General features: G+C 43.1%; 1 protein-coding gene across 6 annotated transcripts in view; it reads right to left on the bottom strand.

The window, feature by feature from the left end:
- LOC126410973 (uncharacterized) overlaps positions 1-21,426 on the bottom strand; it is a 612,461-nt gene that overhangs the window by 46,808 nt on the left and 544,227 nt on the right. For all 6 annotated transcript variants that reach the window (XM_050081329.1, XM_050081331.1, XM_050081334.1 and 3 more), the window contains one exon: positions 5,496-5,619. In XM_050081329.1, the coding sequence (XP_049937286.1) occupies positions 5,496-5,619 (124 nt within the window). The remainder of the gene's footprint in view (positions 1-5,495; positions 5,620-21,426) is intronic.

The following is a 21,426-nucleotide window of genomic DNA, read 5'->3' as shown; positions in this document are numbered from 1 at the left end:
TCAGCATTATTCATTGCCCATCTGCAGGGGCGCCCAGAAGAGTAACGCTGTGACAATAACAAAAAGATTGGAAAGTGGTCACTACCGCACAAGTCGTCATGCACACTCCACTGGACAGACAGTAATAGGCTAGGGCTGCAGATCGAAAGGTCGATGGCAGAGTATGTGCCATGCGCCACACTGAAATGTGTGAAGGCACCATTATTTAAAAGAGAAAGGTCGAGCTGTGCCAATACTTCATCAACAATGCTGGCTAGGCCTGTTGTCGCCAAGCCACCCCGCAGTAGGTAATGGGCGTTGAAGTCGCCCAGTAACAGAAAAGGTAGCGGCAATTGGGCTATCAGTGCGGCCAGGACATGTTGTGGGACATCACCATCCAGTGGAAGATAGAGACTGCAGACAGTAACAGCCAGAGGTGTCCGCACCCGAACAGCAACAGCCTCTAAAAGTGTTTGTAGAGGGACAGACTCGCTGTAAAGGGAGTGAAGGACTTAAATGCAGACGCCACCAGATACCCTCCCATAAGCTGCCCAGTTCCTATAATAACCCTGACAGCCACGGAGAGCGGGGGTTCGCATCGCCAGAAACCAAGTCTCCTGAAGAGCAATGCAGAGGAAAGTGTGAAGGCTGAGAAGTTGTCAGAGTTCAGCAAGACGGTGGAAAAAACCACTGTACCTGTATGAGTGACATCCATTGTGTCTAAGAAACCGGCGAGATCTAGGTCCTCAGCGGAAGCCAGGATCTCTACCTCACCCTCAGACGCAGAGCTTGGGTGCCACCACAAGTTCCTTCATCTTAGAGGTCTTCTTCTCGGACTTTTCTCACTGCTCCTTGGGTTTCACTGGCTGGGAGGGCTTCACCGATTCAGTCTCCGGGACGGAGAACAATCGCGAAGCCCTACGACCAGGTGCTTGTGGGCACTTATGCCAATGCCAGACGTCATCCTTCCCACCTGTGGAAACCTGGGAAAGGAGGGACCCAACGGACCCCTTGCGAGCGAGAGGAGCTAAAGAAGTTGGATGCTTCTCTGGCTTAGAATCCGGGACTGGTGTCACTGATGAGTGGGTGGGTGTTCCTCCCGAGATAGGTGGTGCAGGAGCAACAAGGTGGGTAGTGCCCCCCATGGGCAAGGAAGCATGTGGAGTTGTATGGCTCGGTGAGATGACTGGAATTCGCCGAACTGAAGGCGCTATTACAACTGTCGTAGCGGCGGCATATGAGGAAGTCATTCACACAGGATGGAGTCATTCATATTTCCTCTTAACCTCAGGTCAGTCAGTCCAGGGTCTTATATTCCATGATTTTCTGCTCTTTCTGTAATATCCTGTAGTCTGGCGAGCAAGGTGAATGATGCTCTCCGCAGTTGACACAGAGGGGAGGCAGGGCACAGGGAGTATTGGAATCTGATGGGCAACCGCAATCTCGACATGTGAGGCTGGAAGTACAGTGGGAAGACATACGGCTGAAGTTCCAGCACATAAAGCACCACATCAGGGGAGGGATATAGGGCTTAATATCACAGCAGTAGACCATCACCTTGACCTTCTCCAGTAAATTATCACCCTCAAAGGCCAAGACGACGGCACCGCTATCAATCTGATTATCCTTTGGACCACGATGAATGTGCCGGACAAAATGAACATTTCGACACTCTAAATTGGCGCGCAGCTCGTAATCGGACAGCAAAAGAAGGTCCCTATGAAAAATACCACCCTGGACCATATTTAAACTCTCATGGGGTGTGATGGTAACAAACATCCCCCAACTTGTCACAAGCAGGTAACCTTCGTGGCTGGGTAGAGGATGGCGTTTTTATCAATACTGACCCAGAGCGAATTTTGGACAAGCCCTCCACCTCCACAAACTTGTCCTCTAAATGTTCTACAAAGAATTGAGGCTTTGGTGACATGAAAGACTCCCCATCAGCTCTCTTACAAACTAGGAACCGAGGCTAATAAGTGTCACTGCCATCCTGAACCTTACGCTCCTCCCACAGTGCGGCCAGGAATGGGAACAATTTGGGATCTTATTTCTGAGCGCTTAATTGAGCCCGAGAACACTTAAGAGACTGCTGGCGGCTGGCCACCAGCAAATGATGCACCACGCTTCATTGCGTGTCATCCGCTCTGATGCCACCCACTCCGACAAAGGACACTCCCCACGGGCAGCACCTAGCCTCACAAAGGGCCACCTAGTAGGATGGCCATTGCCGGGAGTCCTGATGCCCCAGGGAGATAGGCATCTACTCCTTCGCATACGTGGGGAGTTAACGGCGCAGGCATCAAGCAGACCGATCCCTGTGTTGTCAGGGGCTACAACCAACAGGGTACATGGCAGCACCACCACAACGGACTGGCTACTGTGCTGGATATTAGGTGCAAGGAAGTCCATGGTCATCGTCTCCATAAAAACAACACTGCATAGTGCATGTTGGAAATCGCACCCAGGAACGTATCCTCGCCCAAGAGATGGAAAACGAGCGGGATGGCAATGCGACGATGAGAAAGCTGGCTAAGGTCTCAATGCACGATGGACACCATGCACCATGTAAGGCACCCTTCCCCAATTGGCTCGCTCTTCAGAAGAATTTGGAAATATGGAGGTCAAACCCAAGAGGGGACCATCACTTATAAGCTAAAACGTTTGAGACTCCTTTTAGTCGCCTCTTACAACAGGCAGGAATACTGTGGACCTATTCTAACCCCCAAACCCGTAGGGGGAATACACTATGTAAAGGAAGATTAAGATCTAATAGTCATGGGGGACTGGAATGCAGTTGTAGGGGAAGGAGTAGAAGAAAGGGTTACAGAAGAACATGGACTTTGGACAAGGTATGAGAGAGTAGAAAGACTGAGTTCTGTAATAAATTTCAGCAAGCAATAGTGAATAAGTTGTTCAAGATCCGCAAGTGGAGGTTGTATGCTTGGAAAAGGCCAGATGATACGGGAAGATCTCAGATTATCATGGTCAGGCAGATACTGGATTGTAAGGTGTACCCAGCAGCAGATATAGACTAAGACCACAATATAGTAGTGATTAAGAGCAGGTTTAAGTTTAAGGGATTAGTCAGGAAAAATCAATATGCAAAGAAGTGGAATACATAAGTACTAAGTAATGATGAGATATGTTTGAAGTTATCTAAGGCTATACATGCAACAACAAGGAATAGCTCAGTAGGCAGTAAAGTTGACAAGAAGTGAACACTAAAAAGGGCAATCACACAAGTTGGATGGAAAAACATATGCACAAAAAATGGTAACTGTGAAGAAACTGTGGATACCAGAACAAATACTTCAGTTGGTCAGTGACAGAACGAAGTACAAAAATGTTCAGGGAAATTCAGGAATACAGAAATATGAGTCACTAAGGAACAAAATAAACAGTAAGTGCAGGGAAGCTAAGAAAAAATGGCTGCATGGAAAATGTGAAGAAATTGAAAAAGAAACGATTGTCGGAAGGATTGACTAAGCATATACGAAAAGTCAAAACAACCTCTGGTGAAAAAAAAAAAAAGGATAGTAAAATTAACAATGGAATTCCCATTGCACTCTTAAATGCAGAGAGAGAGAGAGAGAGAGAGAGAGAGAGAGAGAGAGAGAGAGAGAGAGAGAGAGAGGTGGAAAGAATACACTGGAGGCCTCTATGGTAGGGAAGACTTGTCTGACGCAATAGAAGAAGAAACAGGAGTTGATTTAGAAGAGAGAGGGGGTCCAGTACTAGGATCAGAATTTAAGAGAGCTTTGGAGGACTTGAGATTGCATAAGGCAGAAGGGATAGATAACATTCCATCAGAGTTTCTAAAATCATTGGGGCTAGAGGCAACGAAATGACTATTCATGTTGACTCTGGTGATATACCATCTGACTTTCGGAAAAAATACACAATTCCGATGACTTTAGGAGCTGACAAGTGCAAGGATTATCACACAATCTGCTTAACAACTCATGCACCCAAGTTGCTGACAAGAATAATATATAGAAGAAGGAAGAAGAAAATCAAGTATGTGTCAGGTAACTATCAGTTTGCCTCTAGGAAAAGTAAAGGCACCAGAGAGGCAATTCTGACATTGTGGGTGATAATGGAAGCAAGACTAAAGAAAAATCAAGGCACAGTCAAAGGATTTGTCGACCTGTAAGAAGTGTTCGACAATGTAAAATGGTGCTAGATGTTCAAAATTCTGAGAAAACTAGGAGTAAGCTATAGAGAGATGAGTAATATATAATATGTGAAACAAACAAGAGGGAATAATAGGAGTGGACAACCATGAATGAAGTGCTCGGATTAAAAAGAATGTGTGAGAGGGATGTAGTCTTTCACTCCTGCTGTTCGATCTGTACATTGAAGAAGCAATGATGGAATAAAAACGGCGGTTGAGGAGTGGAATTTAAAGTCAACGTGAAGGGATATCAATGATAAGATTCTCTGATATTGCTATCCTGAGTGAAAGTGAAGAATAATAACATGATCTGCTGGATGGAATGAACAATCTAATGAGTACAGGATATGGATTGGGGGTAAATCGAAGAAAGACAGCAGTAATGAGAAGTAGCAGAAATGAGAACAGCAAGAAACTTAACATTAGAATTGTTGGTCATGAAGTAGATGAAGTTAAGGAATTATTCTACCTAGGCAGCAAAGTAACCAATGACGGGCAGAGCAAGGAGAACCTAAAAAGCACACTAGCACTGGCAAACAGAGCATTTCTGGGCAACAGAAGTCTACTAGCATCATACATGGGCCTTAATTTGAGGAAGAAATGTCTGAGAATGTACATTTGGAGCACAGCATTGTATGGTAGTGAAACATGGACTGTAGGAAAACTGGAACAGAAGAGAATCTAAGCATTTGAGATGTGGTGCTACAGAAAAATATTGAAAATTAGGTGGACTGATAAGGTAAGGAATGAGGAGGTTCTGCAAAGAACTAGAGATGAAAAGAATATGTGGAAAATGCCGACAGAGAGAAGGGACAGGATGATAGGACATCTGTTCAAACATCAGTGAATGACTTCCATAGTACTAGAGGGAGCTGCAGAAGGCAATAACTGTAGGGAAAACAATGGTATTCAGGATTACTACAGTATATTGATAATTTTTACTTATGGACCATCTGTTGAAGATATCACTGGTATTCAAGAGTCAATGTGACTCTTTTCCTAGAGTCCTTTAGTATATCATTTGTGTCATAGTGAGATGCAACTGCCAGGATATCATAACAGAACCTTACTTGGTAAGAGAAGAAGAGAGAGCCTCTATACACTTATAAAAATATCCTGTAACATTGTTGTGGGTTTCCTGTGCAAGCTGATACAGTGACTTTAGATATTTAGTGCATTTTTCACTGTCCACTTGTGACTAAAAACATATCAATCCCTAGTTCATCTCAACAAACTGTTTCTGAGATTTGGCATGCATGTAAGCATAAGGTTATAATGACAGAAGAAGCTGTTAATCCTGTAAATGTTTGATATATATTAAAACGTTTTAGCCACTCACCTGCCTGGTAGGACGGAGAGGACTAGCCTTGGCCCCCACAGAGGACTTAGGCGAGTCAGGAGTTGGTGTCGGTGTGCTCCCTGTACGAGATCTCAGGGCGCGTGATGGACGTCCCGCCACCAACCTGCAAAAAAAAAAAAAAAAAAAAAATTGTTTGCATGTGACTCTGGGACACATGACAATGACAGGTTTCAATGCTATCATGCTACTGGATGTGTGGGGAAGAGTTAATAATATACACACACACACACACACACACACACACACACACACACACACACACACACACACACACCCACCTCCCTTTTGACAAATACACAATTTATCACTATCCCATAAATGCCCTTCTGCACATCTGCACATCTTGAAATTTCATAATTTATGCCAGAACTGAAAAAGGAATCAATGTTGTTGTTCTAATACATTCTTGTTCACGTAATTCCATAAGTAGTCATTAATTCTCACGTTAGAAATCAAAAAAACAGCTTAATTGTCCGAGTTTTATTATTTGCAATCCCCAAGTTTAATGGACTGATCAGTTTTCGCATTGAAAGCTAACAGAGACGAGGTTAGGAACACCAAATAATTGGCTAGAAATTTCTAACCCACACACTTGTGTACTACACTACTTGTGCACAACAGTCGCAGTACTTAAGATACAATACATCAGGACGTTCTACTTGTCTAGGAGTAATAGAATAGTTTACTTATTAGTGGAGTCTCTGGGGTGTATCACCATACAGCAATCATGTAATGATCCATAAAAACTTGTCACATTCATTAACAAGATTTTCTTCATAGGTATACAGTATTTTAGCAGCTGTCAAGAATGTATATGCCAAACAGTTCAATTTCTATGCTCTTACTAACAAACTGCAATGGAAATTCTGAAGTTAATTATTTTAGTTTAATTTTTATCATAAAATTGAAGAGAGAATATTTGTAACACTTTGTAGATTAATTTTTTGCCTTACATAATTTTTGTTCCACGAGTTCCATAAGGAGAGGCTCTGGTGCGTATAAAGAGGTCAATATGTATTTTACTTAACTGAAATAGAATTAAGTTACTTTTCTTTATGAAAGATTCTATTACTATGGAGCCAATTTAACATTATACCTTAATAAATCAATTCAAAGACTTTCTGCAGACAATCAATATGCATAGAATGAGTTCCCAAATAAGATAGTGGGATGGCAGAAATGAAATTTGGCATCAACCTTTCATGACAAGTTTGGAAACACTCAGTATTTGTGTTTCCTATTTAAGGCTGATCATTGCATGATGTGCAAGGCAATTCAACATGAATGTAGTGCCTACAAACAGCTATAAATGTTCAATGTCTGTTTCCATAACTCAGTGGCCAGCACAGCCTGCTGCCATGTGGGGAACCCAGATTTGATTCAGAGTACTGCTTCCCAATTTTTCATTGGTGGGAGGACTAGTACTGCGTACCATCAGCATTGTTAAGCTAACTGAAGAGCTATTCAACCAACTTGTAGTGGTTCAAAAGTCGAGAATCACTACAATGATCCCGAGAGTGGTGTGCTGACCACGTACTCCTCCATAATGCATCCTGTGACACCACTGGTAGTGTGTGACATGGCAGTCTATTGACCATGAATGGCTGTCTAGAGCCAGAATGCAGAAGTTTACTACTTGTATAACTACTCATTACACAATAACACATGGACAATATTACAAATAAAGCGAAGGAAGTTCAAAATTTGGATTGTTGTGAAAGTGCAGTGAATCTGTAACCAGAGCAAAGACATTCACACAATTTAGAACTCTACATCCTCCAAACGATTCAATCAGTTTTACCGGAAGTGGCAATGCTGTGGCCACCTTGATCTCCAGACTTAACACCTATTCACGAGGGTATGTGGAAGGCCTTGTGTTTGTGTCTTCTTGGCTGAAACCAAAATGATATGTAAAAATGCACGTTTCTGATGTGCTCGCACCAGTGACTCCACAGGTGCTTCAGAATGTGCAGCTTGAAACGTATTACTGCTTATATACCTGGGAGACCAGGGAGAGCCCGTGGAATACTTATGAAGTGTGCAAAAGGAATTTTAACCTCCTTTTACATTCTCTGTACTAGTTACTGATCTATAAGTGCCATCAAACAGTTATAGCGTTAACCACGCCAAGTAATGCACTTAGGTGTTGAAAGTAGCCTTCAAAGGAGTCCAAAGCATGTACGCACGTGCACAGAAGTTAGCACATGCCATTACAGCTGTCGGTTACTTAGATATTAAATGTGATTTTGTAGTTTAGTTTGTTTTCCTTGAGCCTCCGTGGCATAAGAGCTTTAAATCGAAGTGTACGGTTATTTATGAAGTACAAACCATTTTGTGGAGTGGAGTTTAAACGAGGTTTGCTACTTATATTATGAAGGAAAACAAACATTAACACTGACACTAACACGGAAATGCTTAGATTTCACAGTGATTAGCATTGTGAAAATTGTGCTGTAGAAATCCATGGAAATTTCATGCCTATAACAACGAAATACAGTGGTCCATCTGGTGACTATTTATTGAGCTAGATCCATTATTCAAGTTTTCAACTGCCAACAAAATGCTAAGGGGACATTTCAATTTAAATGTTTCACCTTTAAATATCTGTGCATACAATTTTCTACTGGTATTAAGGAAACCAGCAGCGCTTCATTTTATAACATTTATACACACACATCGAGATTTCAAAACTACTGTATAAATGCTTGCAGTTAAACTAAAAAATAATTGAAGGAAAATGGAAAAGACTACTGCGAAATATTTATAAAATAGAGACAGTAAAGATGTAGCCACAACACTTGGCATTAATGAGAAGTGTTATGTATTCTGTAACATTGCCTACAGTTCCTAGTAACAGCGTTTCAAATCGAGTTTAATGAATTAGTTTTTATTTATTTCTTCAGCTATTTATTGGACAAACGATCATTTGTCACCGCCACTGAACAGTTCATTTTCCAAAACAGTGACGTTAGAAGTACTTGTAAAATAGCTTCGTCAATTGCTCGTGTGCGGCGTGTTCGATGGGAGCGACATAATGCAGATGATGTCGCCAGTGATCAGTGATCGTGGGGGGGCCCTTAGCTTGCCGAACGGCAGCCGATGCGGTGTCACGTGTGGACGTGCTGGCAGAGCAGTAGGCGGCCCTGGCCAAAGATCGGCGGCCAGCTGATCTGCACGCCAAACACGCGCCACGGTTGCGTCGGGCGTCACACAGCTACGTGTATAAACGCCGCCCCAACAGGAAGTCTATTGTTACCTTACAACGCTGTTACAGCACAAACACGGGCGAGCGGCCTACAGCAGTGCTCATCGTATCGCCGTCCTTGCTAAAGAAATTTAATACACCAATGGCCGCAGACTACTATTAGTAGCCTGAAGTATTAACTCACTGCTTTCATCAGCGACCGTTTCGCTATCACTCATCAACGGCTCTCGCCTAGTTGTATTCACCGTCAGTGGCACTGACGTGAGACCTGCGAGGTCTGTAAAGAGAAAACCTGTAACTATATATCGTTAATTATTATTTGAAAAAGAGTCGCTATTGTCTAGACGTGGATTTGTATTTATTTCAACTGTAATCGAATCTAATGTTTTTAAGTGTTAATTTTCAGCTCCGCAATTAGGAGCGCAGCCATTAGCGCTACTAACTTACAGCGGAGTTTACTAGTAGCTGGTATAAAAAATATGTCGGCATTTGTCATAGAAAATGATTTTAAATGCTAAAGGATAGAGATAAAAGGCTTAAGGAGTTTTATTTAAATATATTACATCGATAACATAAATCGAGAATAACAATAGACGATCTATCATCTGTCTGCCGCCATCTTAGCAAAAATATCTCCGCGGCAGTTTTCAGTTTTTAATCGAGAATTTTAACAAACATAGATGATGTTAGAAATAAATGAATGGAAATAGATGTGCACCGGTGATCCCGAATCTCCTTTAAAAGACAGAATTCAACTTAGACTGAATCTTTAAAAACAGTGTTCACAGCACGTTACGTAGTATCAGTTTCTTATTTCCTGATCTATGGAGCCTAATTATTTCTGACGACTTAAATGAAATATTTTAATATGAGACATACGTCAGTGTTGTGCGTGGGTAGTATTTTGTGACTAAATGTTCCCTTTGCTAGAGGAAAGTGCTTCTATCTTAAGTAACAGTTGTGTAAAATCTGATAAATGATACGCAATTGTGACTCTCTCACGACTCTACAGACATTTCTACACAACGTCAAGTGGAGATTTCTTTAGCAGAGTCACAAATATTGGCCGGGATAATCATTTTTGAGATCAAACGAACTGTTACGCTGGCAATAGGTAACTGGTTTTATATTTTTTGATCTACCTGAAATACAATTTATAAGTATTTAAAGTCACGAAATAATATAAACTGGTTCCGCCACACTGGCCATGGCCAGTATGCTACGAATCTATCCGAAATCGAAAGACAAAAAAAACACTCCAATGACCGCGGTAAAATGTCACAGCAAATAGACACATGCTTCCGAAAAATCGAATGTTAGATATGGCTTTCATGTTAATAACACCCAAAAATTGCAAATAAAACAAAATGAAAAGGGAGTATGACAAATTTGATGGCTCTGGTGTATAAAGGACTGATTGTAATAACTGTGATAAATATTACGTCGGCCGAACCGACCGCTGTTTTAACGTCAAGTCTATAGAGCATTCACAGCCGCATAAGAACTGCTTTTGGGATTGCATCTACCAGAAACCGATCATTCTATAGGGATTATCGAGTATTCGTATTCTCCACGAAGTGCAGTCAGGCCGTGCTCTCAACTATTAAGAAGAGCTAAAGCGAAGAAACAAGAGGCAGCAGAAGCGCTCACTGGGTAGAGCGGTGTTGTATCCAATACCTACTTTGCTTTGTGTTTGACAATTTCCAACTTTAATCACTGAATCATGTATATCTTGCCATTGTCTTAGGTAGATAGAGGTGATTGCGGGACTCGGCTGTTCGACACAGGATGTCAAACACCTTTCAGCCGTCTTGTTTCCGAACTCATTTCTATTTGGCTACCAGTTTCAGCGTTTTACAACGCCATCTTCAGGCCCCTGACCGACGTGAAGATTCTACCTCGGTTCTGATCAAAACAGAGGCCAGCAATACTGGCATTGGTATACTTTTGGTACAGCGATCACTTCAACCACCATCTGCCGACATGATGGTGGTTGAAGTGATCGCCATCTTCACGTCGGTCAGGGGCCTGAAGATGGCGTAGTGAAACGCTGAAACTGGTACCCAAATAAAAAATAGCAAAATAAAATAAATTTGGAAACTAGACGGCTGAAAGGTGTTTGACATCCCAAACATTTTGTGGTTACCTTACAGCAGTTTGTTATGAACAGTAGCGCTGCCCACAAGATGAACCTAGTATACCATATTTCATAAATGTGCGAAGACCCTACGCTGATTTTGCGTTTATTTTTGACGATGCCACTACAGCTCCACTAAATTAAGACAGGTTTTTCAAACAGAACTGGCTCGGCATATTTAAAGCACATAATTTTCAATTTTATGTCTTAATACTTCTCATTTGGCCATTTTGTTGTTTTAAGCTGTAGACAATCCAAAACCTGATTCAATCATTTCGAAAAAGGCACTATGTCCATACCCACCACATTTCCATTTTTGTTCTAAATCTGGAAGTACTCGAAGAAACGCACAATCCCTGGGAAAAGGCCATATCTCGCTCACTCGTATGTGGTTGATATTAAGAGTCTTATTTCATCTTCCACATAACTCCTGCGATACGGCCCTTTCGGAGTGCCAACTATTAGGTCACGATGTATTTCAAGACTGACAGAGGAATCGTAAATACAAATAATATTTACACACGTGCATAGTTTTGCTGATAAAGACACTCAGGATGGTTATTTACAACGTCCAACTGATGGACATCCGATAAAAAGAATGTGAAATACTATAAATTCGGAAGTGCAAATGGCTTCCACGTGAGCAGTGACGGAGGACGAACCCAAGTTTGTAAAAATGTGTTCTTGAGTCTCCGTGGAATAGTTTAAATGATCTACTGCTACACAGCTCTTTCAGTTGACATGCGTGGAAGACTGAGGGTTCAAGACATAACTTAACGCCTGGAGAAGTATGTCCCCTGATTAATGGCCATATTGAATCATTCCCTGCACATTAAGTCCATTATTGGAACAACATACGAAGAAAATATCAGCACAATTGTATGTCAAGCAAAGGCATGAGTTATTTAAACAACAATGCCCTAATGTTAAAGTGAACTACAAATTTTATTTGAAATTCAAGGAAACTTTTGATTACAAATTTGGAGAACTGCAAGTCGACACGTGTTATAAATGTGAGGAGCTAAATCAAAAAAATTAAAAGCCCGCATTTGAATGACTATGCGGAAAGAGTGGCTACAGAAGAACTCAGAGCCAAGAAATTTTACGAGAAAATTGACGCAATCAAGAAGCTTGGCCATTAAAACAATTGTGTGGGCGGCATTACTATCGACTACATGCAGAGCATCCCAATGCCGTGTATTCCAATGCGTAAAATGTTTTATTGCAAACAATTGTAGGTTTTTGAATTTTGCATTGTCAACTTTTGTGATCGTAAGGTAACATTTTCCCCATACCATGACGATCAGGTTCGTAGAAAACCCAACGAAGTTCTCTCATTGTTAAACAAGTATTTTCAGGGAAATGTTCCCAAAGAGGTGAAAGAGCTACATATCTTCAGGCGGATCCCCTCGTCAAAATAAAAAAACAACACCGTGCCCGGAGTTTTGTCAGCTGCAGCATCGCCTGGGCTCTTTTTAAAGGCTACTCATTATCATCTAATCACAGGACATTTGTTCCTGCCTTGTGATAGAACTTTAGCCACAGCAAAGAGACTCGTTCGCAAGATTGATCGAATATACACTCCAGACAAATCGACACAATAAAACAAAGAGCATGTTCTACTTTCCAAGTTCATTCAAAGCAAACTAGTAATAATATTGATTTTAAGGCATGGTGCCCTAAATATCATAAAAATCTGCCCCATCAAGGAAATCACGGGCCAAAATTCCACATGAACAGAAAGTGATCCTCTACAACTGCCGCAGAATATGTTTGAACATTGTGCGAAGTGAACCTGGTACGCTGAAAGCATATCAGGGGATCGATAGCTTGTAGGGAGATTTTTTGTTAGGGAAGCCTGTACTTATTCAGTACATTCCAGACGATAATTGTGAATGGCCTACAAACCTCCTGAATGGGCGTGAAAGGCTTGTGATGATTAAAAGTTCTTCTATTTTGTACTGTTTTAAACTTAGAAGACTGTAATAAAAAGCATACCAACATATGCATTAAGCTGAATTCTTCATTATTTACAATTTTTATCACTTATTTACTTGACGCAGCTGCAAGATATCAACGATTCGTAAAATATTACTTTTCGTAATAACAATTCCAACTGAAAAGGCCTGCAACTGCTGTGTTCGGATGCAGGCTGAGTTGGCATCCCTTCGCTCCCAGCTTCAGGCAGTGTTGGCTTCGGTCACACAGCTTGAGGCTGTTGCCAATGGGCATCACTGTGGGGGTCCGGATGGGGGTTTGTCGGGGACGGCCAGCTCGTCCCACGCATCCCCTGATCGGACTAAGACTGTGGTTGCCCGGGATACTGCCCGCATTGAGGCTGATCCCTCACCTGTGGTAGAGTGGGAGGTCGTTTCAAGGTGTGGCAGGGGGCGAAAGACATTCCGGAGGGCTGAACGGAAAGCCTCTCCAGTTTGTCTGACGAACCGGTTTCAGGCTCTGTCTCAGGCTGATACTGATCTTCGGCCTGACATGGCTGCTTGTCCTGTTCCAGAGGTTGCCCCTCAGTCTGCAAGATCCGGGCAGTCGCAGAGGGTGGGCTTACTGGTAGTTGGGAGCTCCAACGTCAGGCGCGTAATGGGGCCCCTTAGGGAATTGGCAGCAAGAGAGGGGAAGAAAACCAGTGTGCATACCGGGGGGAGTCATTCCAGATGTGGAAAGGGTCCTTCCGGATGCCATGGAGGGTACAGGGTGCACCCATCTGCAGGTGGTCGCTCATGTCGGCACCAATGATGTGTGTCGCTATGGATCGGAGGAAATCCTCTCTGGCTTCCGGCGGCTATCTGATTTGGTGAAGACTGCCAGTCTCGCTAGCGGGATGAAAGCAGAGCTCACCATCTGCAGCATCGTCGACAGGACTGACTGCGGACCTTTGGTACAGAGCCGAGTGGAGGGTCCGAATCAGAGGCTGAGACGGTTCTGCAACCGTGTGGGCTGCAGATTCCTCGACTTGCGCCATAGGGTGGTGGGGTTTCGGGTTCCGCTGGATAGGTCAGGAGTCCACTACACGCAACAAGCGGCTACACGGGTAGCAGGGGTTGTGTGGCGTGGGCTGGGCGGTTTTTTGGGTTAGATGGCCTTGGGCAAGTACAGAAAGGGCAACAGCCTCAACGGGTGTGGGGCAAAGTCAGGACATGCGGGGACCAAGCAGCAATCGGTATTGTAATTGTCAACTGTCGAAGCTGCGTTGGTAAAGTACCGGAACTTCAAGCGCTGATAGAAAGCACCGAAGCTGAAATCGTTATAGGTACAGAAAGCTGGCTTAAGCCAGAGATAAATTCTGCCGAAATTTTTACAAAGGTACAGACGGTGTTTAGAAAGGATAGATTGCATGCAACCGGTGGTGGAGTGTTCGTCGCTGTTAGTAGTAGTTTATCCTGTAGTGAAGTAGAAGTGGATAGTTCCTGTGAATTATTATGGGTGGAGGTTACACTCAACAACCGAACTAGGTTAATAATTGGCTCCTTTTACCGACCTCCCGACTCAGCAGCATTAGTGGCAGAACAACTGAGAGAAAATTTGGAATACATTTCACATAAATTTTCTCAGCATGTTATAGTCTTAGGTGGAGATTTCAATTTACCAGATATAGACTGGGACACTCAGATGTTTAGGACGGGTGGTAGGGACAGAGCATCGAGTGACATTATACTGAGTGCACTATCCGAAAATTACCTCGAGCAATTAAACAGAGAACCGACTCGTGGAGATAACATCTTGGACCTACTGATAACAAACAGACCCGAACTTTTCGACTCTGTATGTACAGAACAGGGAATCAGTGATCATAAGGCCGTTGCAGCATCCCTGAATATGGAAGTTAATAGGAATATAAAAAAAGGGAGGAAGGTTTATCTGTTTAGCAAGAGTAATAGAAGGCAGATTTCAGACTACCTAACAGATCAAAACGAAAATTTCTGTTCCGACACTGACAATGTTGAGTGTTTATGGAAAAAGTTCAAGGCAATCGTAAAATGCGTTTTAGACAGGTACGTGCCGAGTAAAACTGTGAGGGACGGGAAAAACCCACCGTGGTACAACAACAAAGTTAGGAAACTACTGCGAAAGCAAAGAGAGCTCCACTCCAAGTTTAAACGCAGCCAAAACCTCTCAGACAAACAGAAGCTAAACGATGTCAAAGTTAGCGTAAGGAGGGCTATGCGTGAAGCGTTCATTGAATTCGAAAGTAAAATTCTATGTACCGACTTGACAGAAAATCCTAGGAAGTTCTGGTCTTACGTTAAATCAGTAAGTGGCTCGAAACAGCATATCCAGACACTACGGGATGATGATGGCATTGAAACAGAGGATGACACGCGTAAAGCTGAAATACTAAACACCTTCTTCCAAAGCTGTTTCACAGAGGAAGACCGCACTGCAGTTCCTTCTCTAAATCCTCGCACAAACGAAAAAATGGCTGACATCGAAATAAGTGTCCAAGGAATAGAAAAGCAACTGGAATCACTCAATAGAGGAAAGTCCACTGGACCTGACGGGATACCAATTCGATTCTACACAGAGTACGCGAAAGAACTTGCCCCCCTTCTAACAGCCGTGTACCGCAAGTCTCTAGAGGAACGGAGGGTTCCAAATGATTGGAAAAGAGCACAGATAGTCCCAGTCTTCAAGAAGGGTTGTCGAGCAGATGCGCAAAACTATAGACCTATATCTCTTACGTCGATCTCTTGTAGAATTTTAGAACATGTTTTTTGCTCGCGTATCATGTCATTTCTGGAAACCCAGAATCTACTATGTAGGAATCAACATGGATTCCGGAAACAGCGATCGTGTGAGACCCAACTCGCCTTATTTGTTCATGAGACCCAGAAAATATTAGATTCAGGCTCCCAGGTAGATGCTATTTTTCTTGACTTCCGGAAGGCGTTCGATACAGTTCCGCACTGTCGCCTGATAAGCAAAGTAAGAGCCTACGGAATATCAGACCAGTTGTGTGGCTGGATTGAAGAGTTTTTAGCAAACAGAACACAGCATGTTGTTATCAATGGAGAGACGTCTACAGACGTTAACGTAACCTCTGGCGTGCCACAGGGGAGTGTTATGGGACCATTGCTTTTCACAATATATATAAATGACCTAGTAGATAGTGTCGGAAGTTCCATGCGGCTTTTCGCGGATGATGCTGTAGTATACAGAGAAGTTGCTGCATTAGAAAATTGTAGCGAAATACAGGAAGATCTGCAGCGGATAGGCACTTGGTGCAGGGAGTGGCAACTGACCCTTAACATAGACAAATGTAATGTATTGCGAATACATAGAAAGAAGGATCCTTTATTGTATGATTATATGATAGCGGAACAAACACTGGTAGCAGTTACTTCTGTAAAATATCTGGGAGTATGCGTACGGGACGATTTGAAGTGGAATGATCATATAAAATTAATTGTTGGTAAGGCGGGTACCAGGTTGAGATTCATTGGGAGAGTGCTTAGAAAATGTAGTCCATCAACAAAGGAGGTGGCTTACAAAACACTCGTTCGACCTATACTTGAGTATTGCTCATCAGTGTGGGATCCGTACCAGGTCGGGTTGACGGAGGAGATAGAAAAGATCCAAAGAAGAGCGGCGCGTTTCGTCACCGGGTTATTTGGTAACCGTGATAGCGTTACGGAGATGTTTAATAAACTCAAGTGGCAGACTCTGCAAGAGAAGCGCTCTGCATCGCGGTGTAGCTTGCTGTCCAGGTTTCGAGAGGGTGCGTTTCTGGATGAGGTATCGAATATATTGCTTCCCCCTACTTATACCTCCCGAGGAGATCACGAATGTAAAATTAGAGAGATTAGAGCGCGCACGGAGGCTTTCAGACAGTCGTTCTTCCCGCGAACCATACGCGACTGGAACAAGAAAGGGAGGTAATGACAGTGGCACGTAAAGTGCCCTCCGCCACACACCGTTGGGTGGCTTGCGGAGTATCAATGTAGATGTAGATCTCCAAATAGGTTGCTCGACCGTAATATGGGTCATGTATTGTTTTGGCACAGTTTTATGGTCACACTATGTTAAAGATCCTACACTATAAATATAAACGAAGACGTTTACACTTTGGTTTTACAATCCAAACAGTTTTTTCTTTCTCCTGAAAATTTTACTTTGGTGGCTGTATGGCCTTTCCCAAATGACTGATTCACTTGTTTAGTGTTTTTCCCATATTTTGCTGTAGATATGAAGATGGTCATTGCTGACCAAAACCGGTAGTCTGAGGACCTAACGAATTTGAGATCGTAGATGGAAATAAATAAATTTGTTCTAGATGAATGATAGCTGCACCTGCAGCAGTGTGAGCACACCAGAACACAAACCGTGGGACTGCGAGCTCTACGAGGATGCAGCGGGTAATGGTCATCAAGCATTACGGATGTTGGAGCCCAAAGCAGCACCAAGGAAGGGGTCGCCCAGGCACATCTTGGACGCAGTATCCTGGAAGGTAGACTGCACAAGACACTCAATCAGACATCAGCATGTTGCCATCAAGGCAGGCAACATACGATGTGGATGGGGAGAAGACAACTGAGGTCTGCGACCACCGAATGAAATTCTTTCTCAAGAATCTACCTCGCATTGATGCAAGTGATCACAGTAATATGGACTTTAAGACGTAACAGTGGTCGGTTGAACTGCTTGTTATAGTGGAAACGCTGCAAACGTACTGGCAGACTCCCAAGGAATCCAGCCGACAATAACTGTTGAAAAGTGTAGTAAGACGGCAGAAACAATAATCTACAGGTAAATTGCACCAGAATAATGAACGAACAGATCAGATTCTGTAGTACTTATTGTATTAGTAGTTGGGTAACGGAGTTTTATTGTTGTGTAGTAGTAGTAAAAAATTAAGTATCCGAAATAAACAGTTAATACACAAATTTATTATCCAATAAAATACAGATAACCCGTAATTATGAAGAATAAACACAATTCCCTGTAGTGTGAAAGCATTTGTTCCTTCTAAATAGATTTCGGTACTTGTTCGATGTAAGTTTCACTGCAGCGTACCACTATGCTGTGCAGCTGATTCATTCCGAAAACTTAGCATTATGACACACTACCATAACGGTAGGTCTATAACTGCCTGTTCTTCCTCTCCCTGGTTAGTCACTCATTACGGTCACTCGTACGTAACGACGGTGCTTTCCTCTCGTAAAGACGTCATTAAAAACTTTTACTGGACACGAAGGAGGGAATTATTTACCACAACACCTGTGGAAAACTGGTCACAGCAAAACTCTGAACAGCTTAGTCATTTTTTGAATTACAATGGTAGACAGTTTCATCGTTCGTTTGACCTAATCGAGCCACACCATTGGTGTAGTTTCATTGTTCAATAGAAAGCACACCGGCAACTTTGCTTTGTTATCACTGAATTACTGATCCCAAAAACTGAAAGTCCCAGCCCAATATAACAACTGAAATAAGCACATACAGAAACTCGTCAGTTTAAAAACAATTTATCACTACCGGTTTAGAGGCGAGGTGTGAGTGACGCTCATCATGTGGCACTGATTGTTGTTCATACGTGTGCATAAGCACAATTACGGCTTCAACACTGAACCTACACCGACAAAATATTTACTGCGCGCTTGAAGCATTGATTTGCAGTAGTTCGAGAAACATCAAAACACCAACAAATTACGGCAGGGCAAGTTTAATATACTAGGTCTTGTTCGTATTGTGAATTTCTCGCAAGGTTTTTTTTACATTTCTAGTATAATTTATACCTTCAAAGGAAGCGTTGAACTTATCTGCCCTCTGATCCACCCAACATAGACTGTGGAATGTTTCACTCACTCTGTTCAATACGAAGACCGGATGTAAAGAATGACCGAGATAAAATTGACGTACACATTTGGAAGGTTTCCTCCCAGGCATAAGGCCACCTCATGAAGCACAAATACAATGTTGGGAGAGAGGGAGGGTGGGAGGGAGAGAGAGAGACACGTATGCCTAATTAATTACATCCGTGGGTAGTTTTGATGGATTTTTGACTACCTTAATCTGCCTGCAGTTATCTGCTAGTTGCTATTCGATGTCATCAATTTCGATGTCGCCAACGTTCAGCCGAGCAGTACATCATTCGTGTTGCTCTTTGCCGCCTTTTTGTTTGTTGAAAAGTAATCTCCGCAGCCGCCATTCTCACTGGCATCATCCTCTCAAGTTGCCTTGTACTCTAATTTAACAAACTGCCTTTAAGTGATTGCAACTGAGAACTGCTCTCCAATCATTTTCGTTCAATAATACGGTACAAAAGTTAAATAGTGCCAGTTCAGTGTCAACTACCTACACTGCTACCGTAACTGATACGCTGAAAAAAGAAATTCGATCTCGGTATTCTGTACTGGCACCGATAAAAGTGAACTCACCACGGAGACAGCATTTTTTTATGTACGACCTTAAACTGTCTTTCCTGTAAGAACGTCAAACAACGTTTAGTTCCTCTACTAAGGAGCAAACAAGGCCAAGTCCTGGCAGCATTATAGTTAATGCGGTCTCCAGCTTTCCGTCGACCGCACCGCGATGTACGCGGGGAAGGGGGGAAGGGGGGGGGGGGTGTACGAATAAGTGAGTAGCCCTTCGCTGAATCCACGAAGTCTTCTCTAACATGCATTTCTATTACGGTTCCTGTTATGAAGATACAAATGCACCTCTTTCGCCGGCCACGTGAAAGTATCCCTAATCGTAGGTAAACGCAACTTTACCGCGTTGCTATCAGACAAGTCGATTATTGGACCATTTTACAATGGCACCAACACCGATTTAAGTTGGATTTAAGCATCGTTCCTGCGAAATTCAGCTTGCCCTGTTCTCAGACGATATCCGTTGGTCATGGATGTAGGGCAACAGGCGGATTTCATATTCCTAGATTTCCGGAGAGCGTCTAATACGGTAACCCACTGCAGGTACGAGCGTAAGGAATAGTTTCCCCAGATACGCGTGTGGCTCCAAGTAGGAGAACCCAGTATGTTGCCCTCGACGGCGAGTGTTCTTAAGAGCCAAGGGTATAGTCAGGAGTGCCCTAGGGAAGTGTGATAGGACCGGTTTTGTTCTCTATATAGATAAATGATCTGACGGACAAGGTGAGCAGCTGTTTGCTGATGACTCTGTGGTGTACGGGCAGGTGGTGTTGAATGACTGTTGGAGAATACAAGAGGAAAATTTTCTAGACGCTGTGTTGAATGGGAGGTTATTCTAAATGTAAAAATACGTAACTTAAGGTAGATGAGTACGAAAACAATCCCGTAACGTTTTTATACAACATCAGTAATGTGCTGCTTGACAGCTACACCGACTAAGTATCTAGGCGTAGCGCTGCAAAGCGATATGAAACGAGAACGTAAGGACGGTAGTAAAGGTGAATTGTTAATTTCGGTATATTAGGAGACTGTAGATCATCTATTACGAAGTGTGCATGGAACACTGGTGCGACCCATTCTTGAGTACTGCTCAAGTGTTTGGGATCCCACCATGTATGATAAAAGGAAGACACCGAAGCAATTTTTAGGTGGGCTGATAGATTTGTCACCGGTAGTATTACGGAGATGTTTCGTTAACTGAAATGGAAATATCTGGAGTGAAGAATATATCTTTTACGCGAAACATTACTGAGAAACTCTAGAGAACCAACATTTGAATATGGCTGCAGAACGAGTTTATTGCCGCCAATGTACATGTCCCGTACGGACCACGAAGGTAAGAGAAATTAGGCTCACACGACGAATAGTTTTTCCTTGCGCCATTTGTGAGTGGAAGGAAAGGGAATGAATGGTGGCTTGCAGAGTACGCTGATTTTATCACAGCCTCGAAGGGGAAGTTTTAAACGCTAATAGATGCAGCCCGACTGTTTTACGTGGTAGTGAGATCACGTCCCAAGTTGATTTTCATATTATTGTAGGATCGAGGGCTTGGCCAAAGAGCAGCGCGCGTTCCCACGTGAGCGCGCCAGCAGGGCGGGTCCCGGCGTCGCAGCTCCACAGGTCTCGTGTGTCAAAAAGCTGTCGCGGTCCGCCACTTCCGGACCGCACCTGGAGCGAGGCCAGTTCCGAATCTCACGCACGCGTGGGAAGCGCCAGAGCCAGGGATTCCTGGCCGCGTATTTTAAGCTCAGACACCGACATGGTCCGGCAAGACAGACTATAGTGGGAAGTAGGAAAGAATAGTCCGGAAAAAACTTCAGCGCCATGAAAGGCACAGACCGGCAGAAACTGTACATCCTCAAAGCAACATTTACGATGTGAATAGCCACGGTGACTTTACTCCAATTAAAGAATTATTCGTCGGATCATATAGTTGAACGGTAACAACTCACCCATTCGAGAAACTTTAACACTTTAGACAGCACTTAAAACACACAAAGATGTTCGCATCACTACAGTGCAGCTTGGGTGCTCCTTCGCTCTGTGGTATGACTGACCAACTTCCTTTGTCCATTCACTTAAAAGACTCTATTCCTTTTTGCAGCGCCATCAGCACAGTAAGGTGCACAGCGACATAGCGAATCACAATGGAAACAAAGCAGCGTACTTCCAAGTTACTGACTCCAG

Source organism: Schistocerca serialis, chromosome 1 (assembly GCF_023864345.2).
Source record: "Schistocerca serialis cubense isolate TAMUIC-IGC-003099 chromosome 1, iqSchSeri2.2, whole genome shotgun sequence".
Taxonomy (NCBI): Eukaryota; Metazoa; Arthropoda; class Insecta; order Orthoptera; family Acrididae; genus Schistocerca; species Schistocerca serialis.
This window is presented reverse-complemented; position numbering and strand designations above follow the sequence as displayed.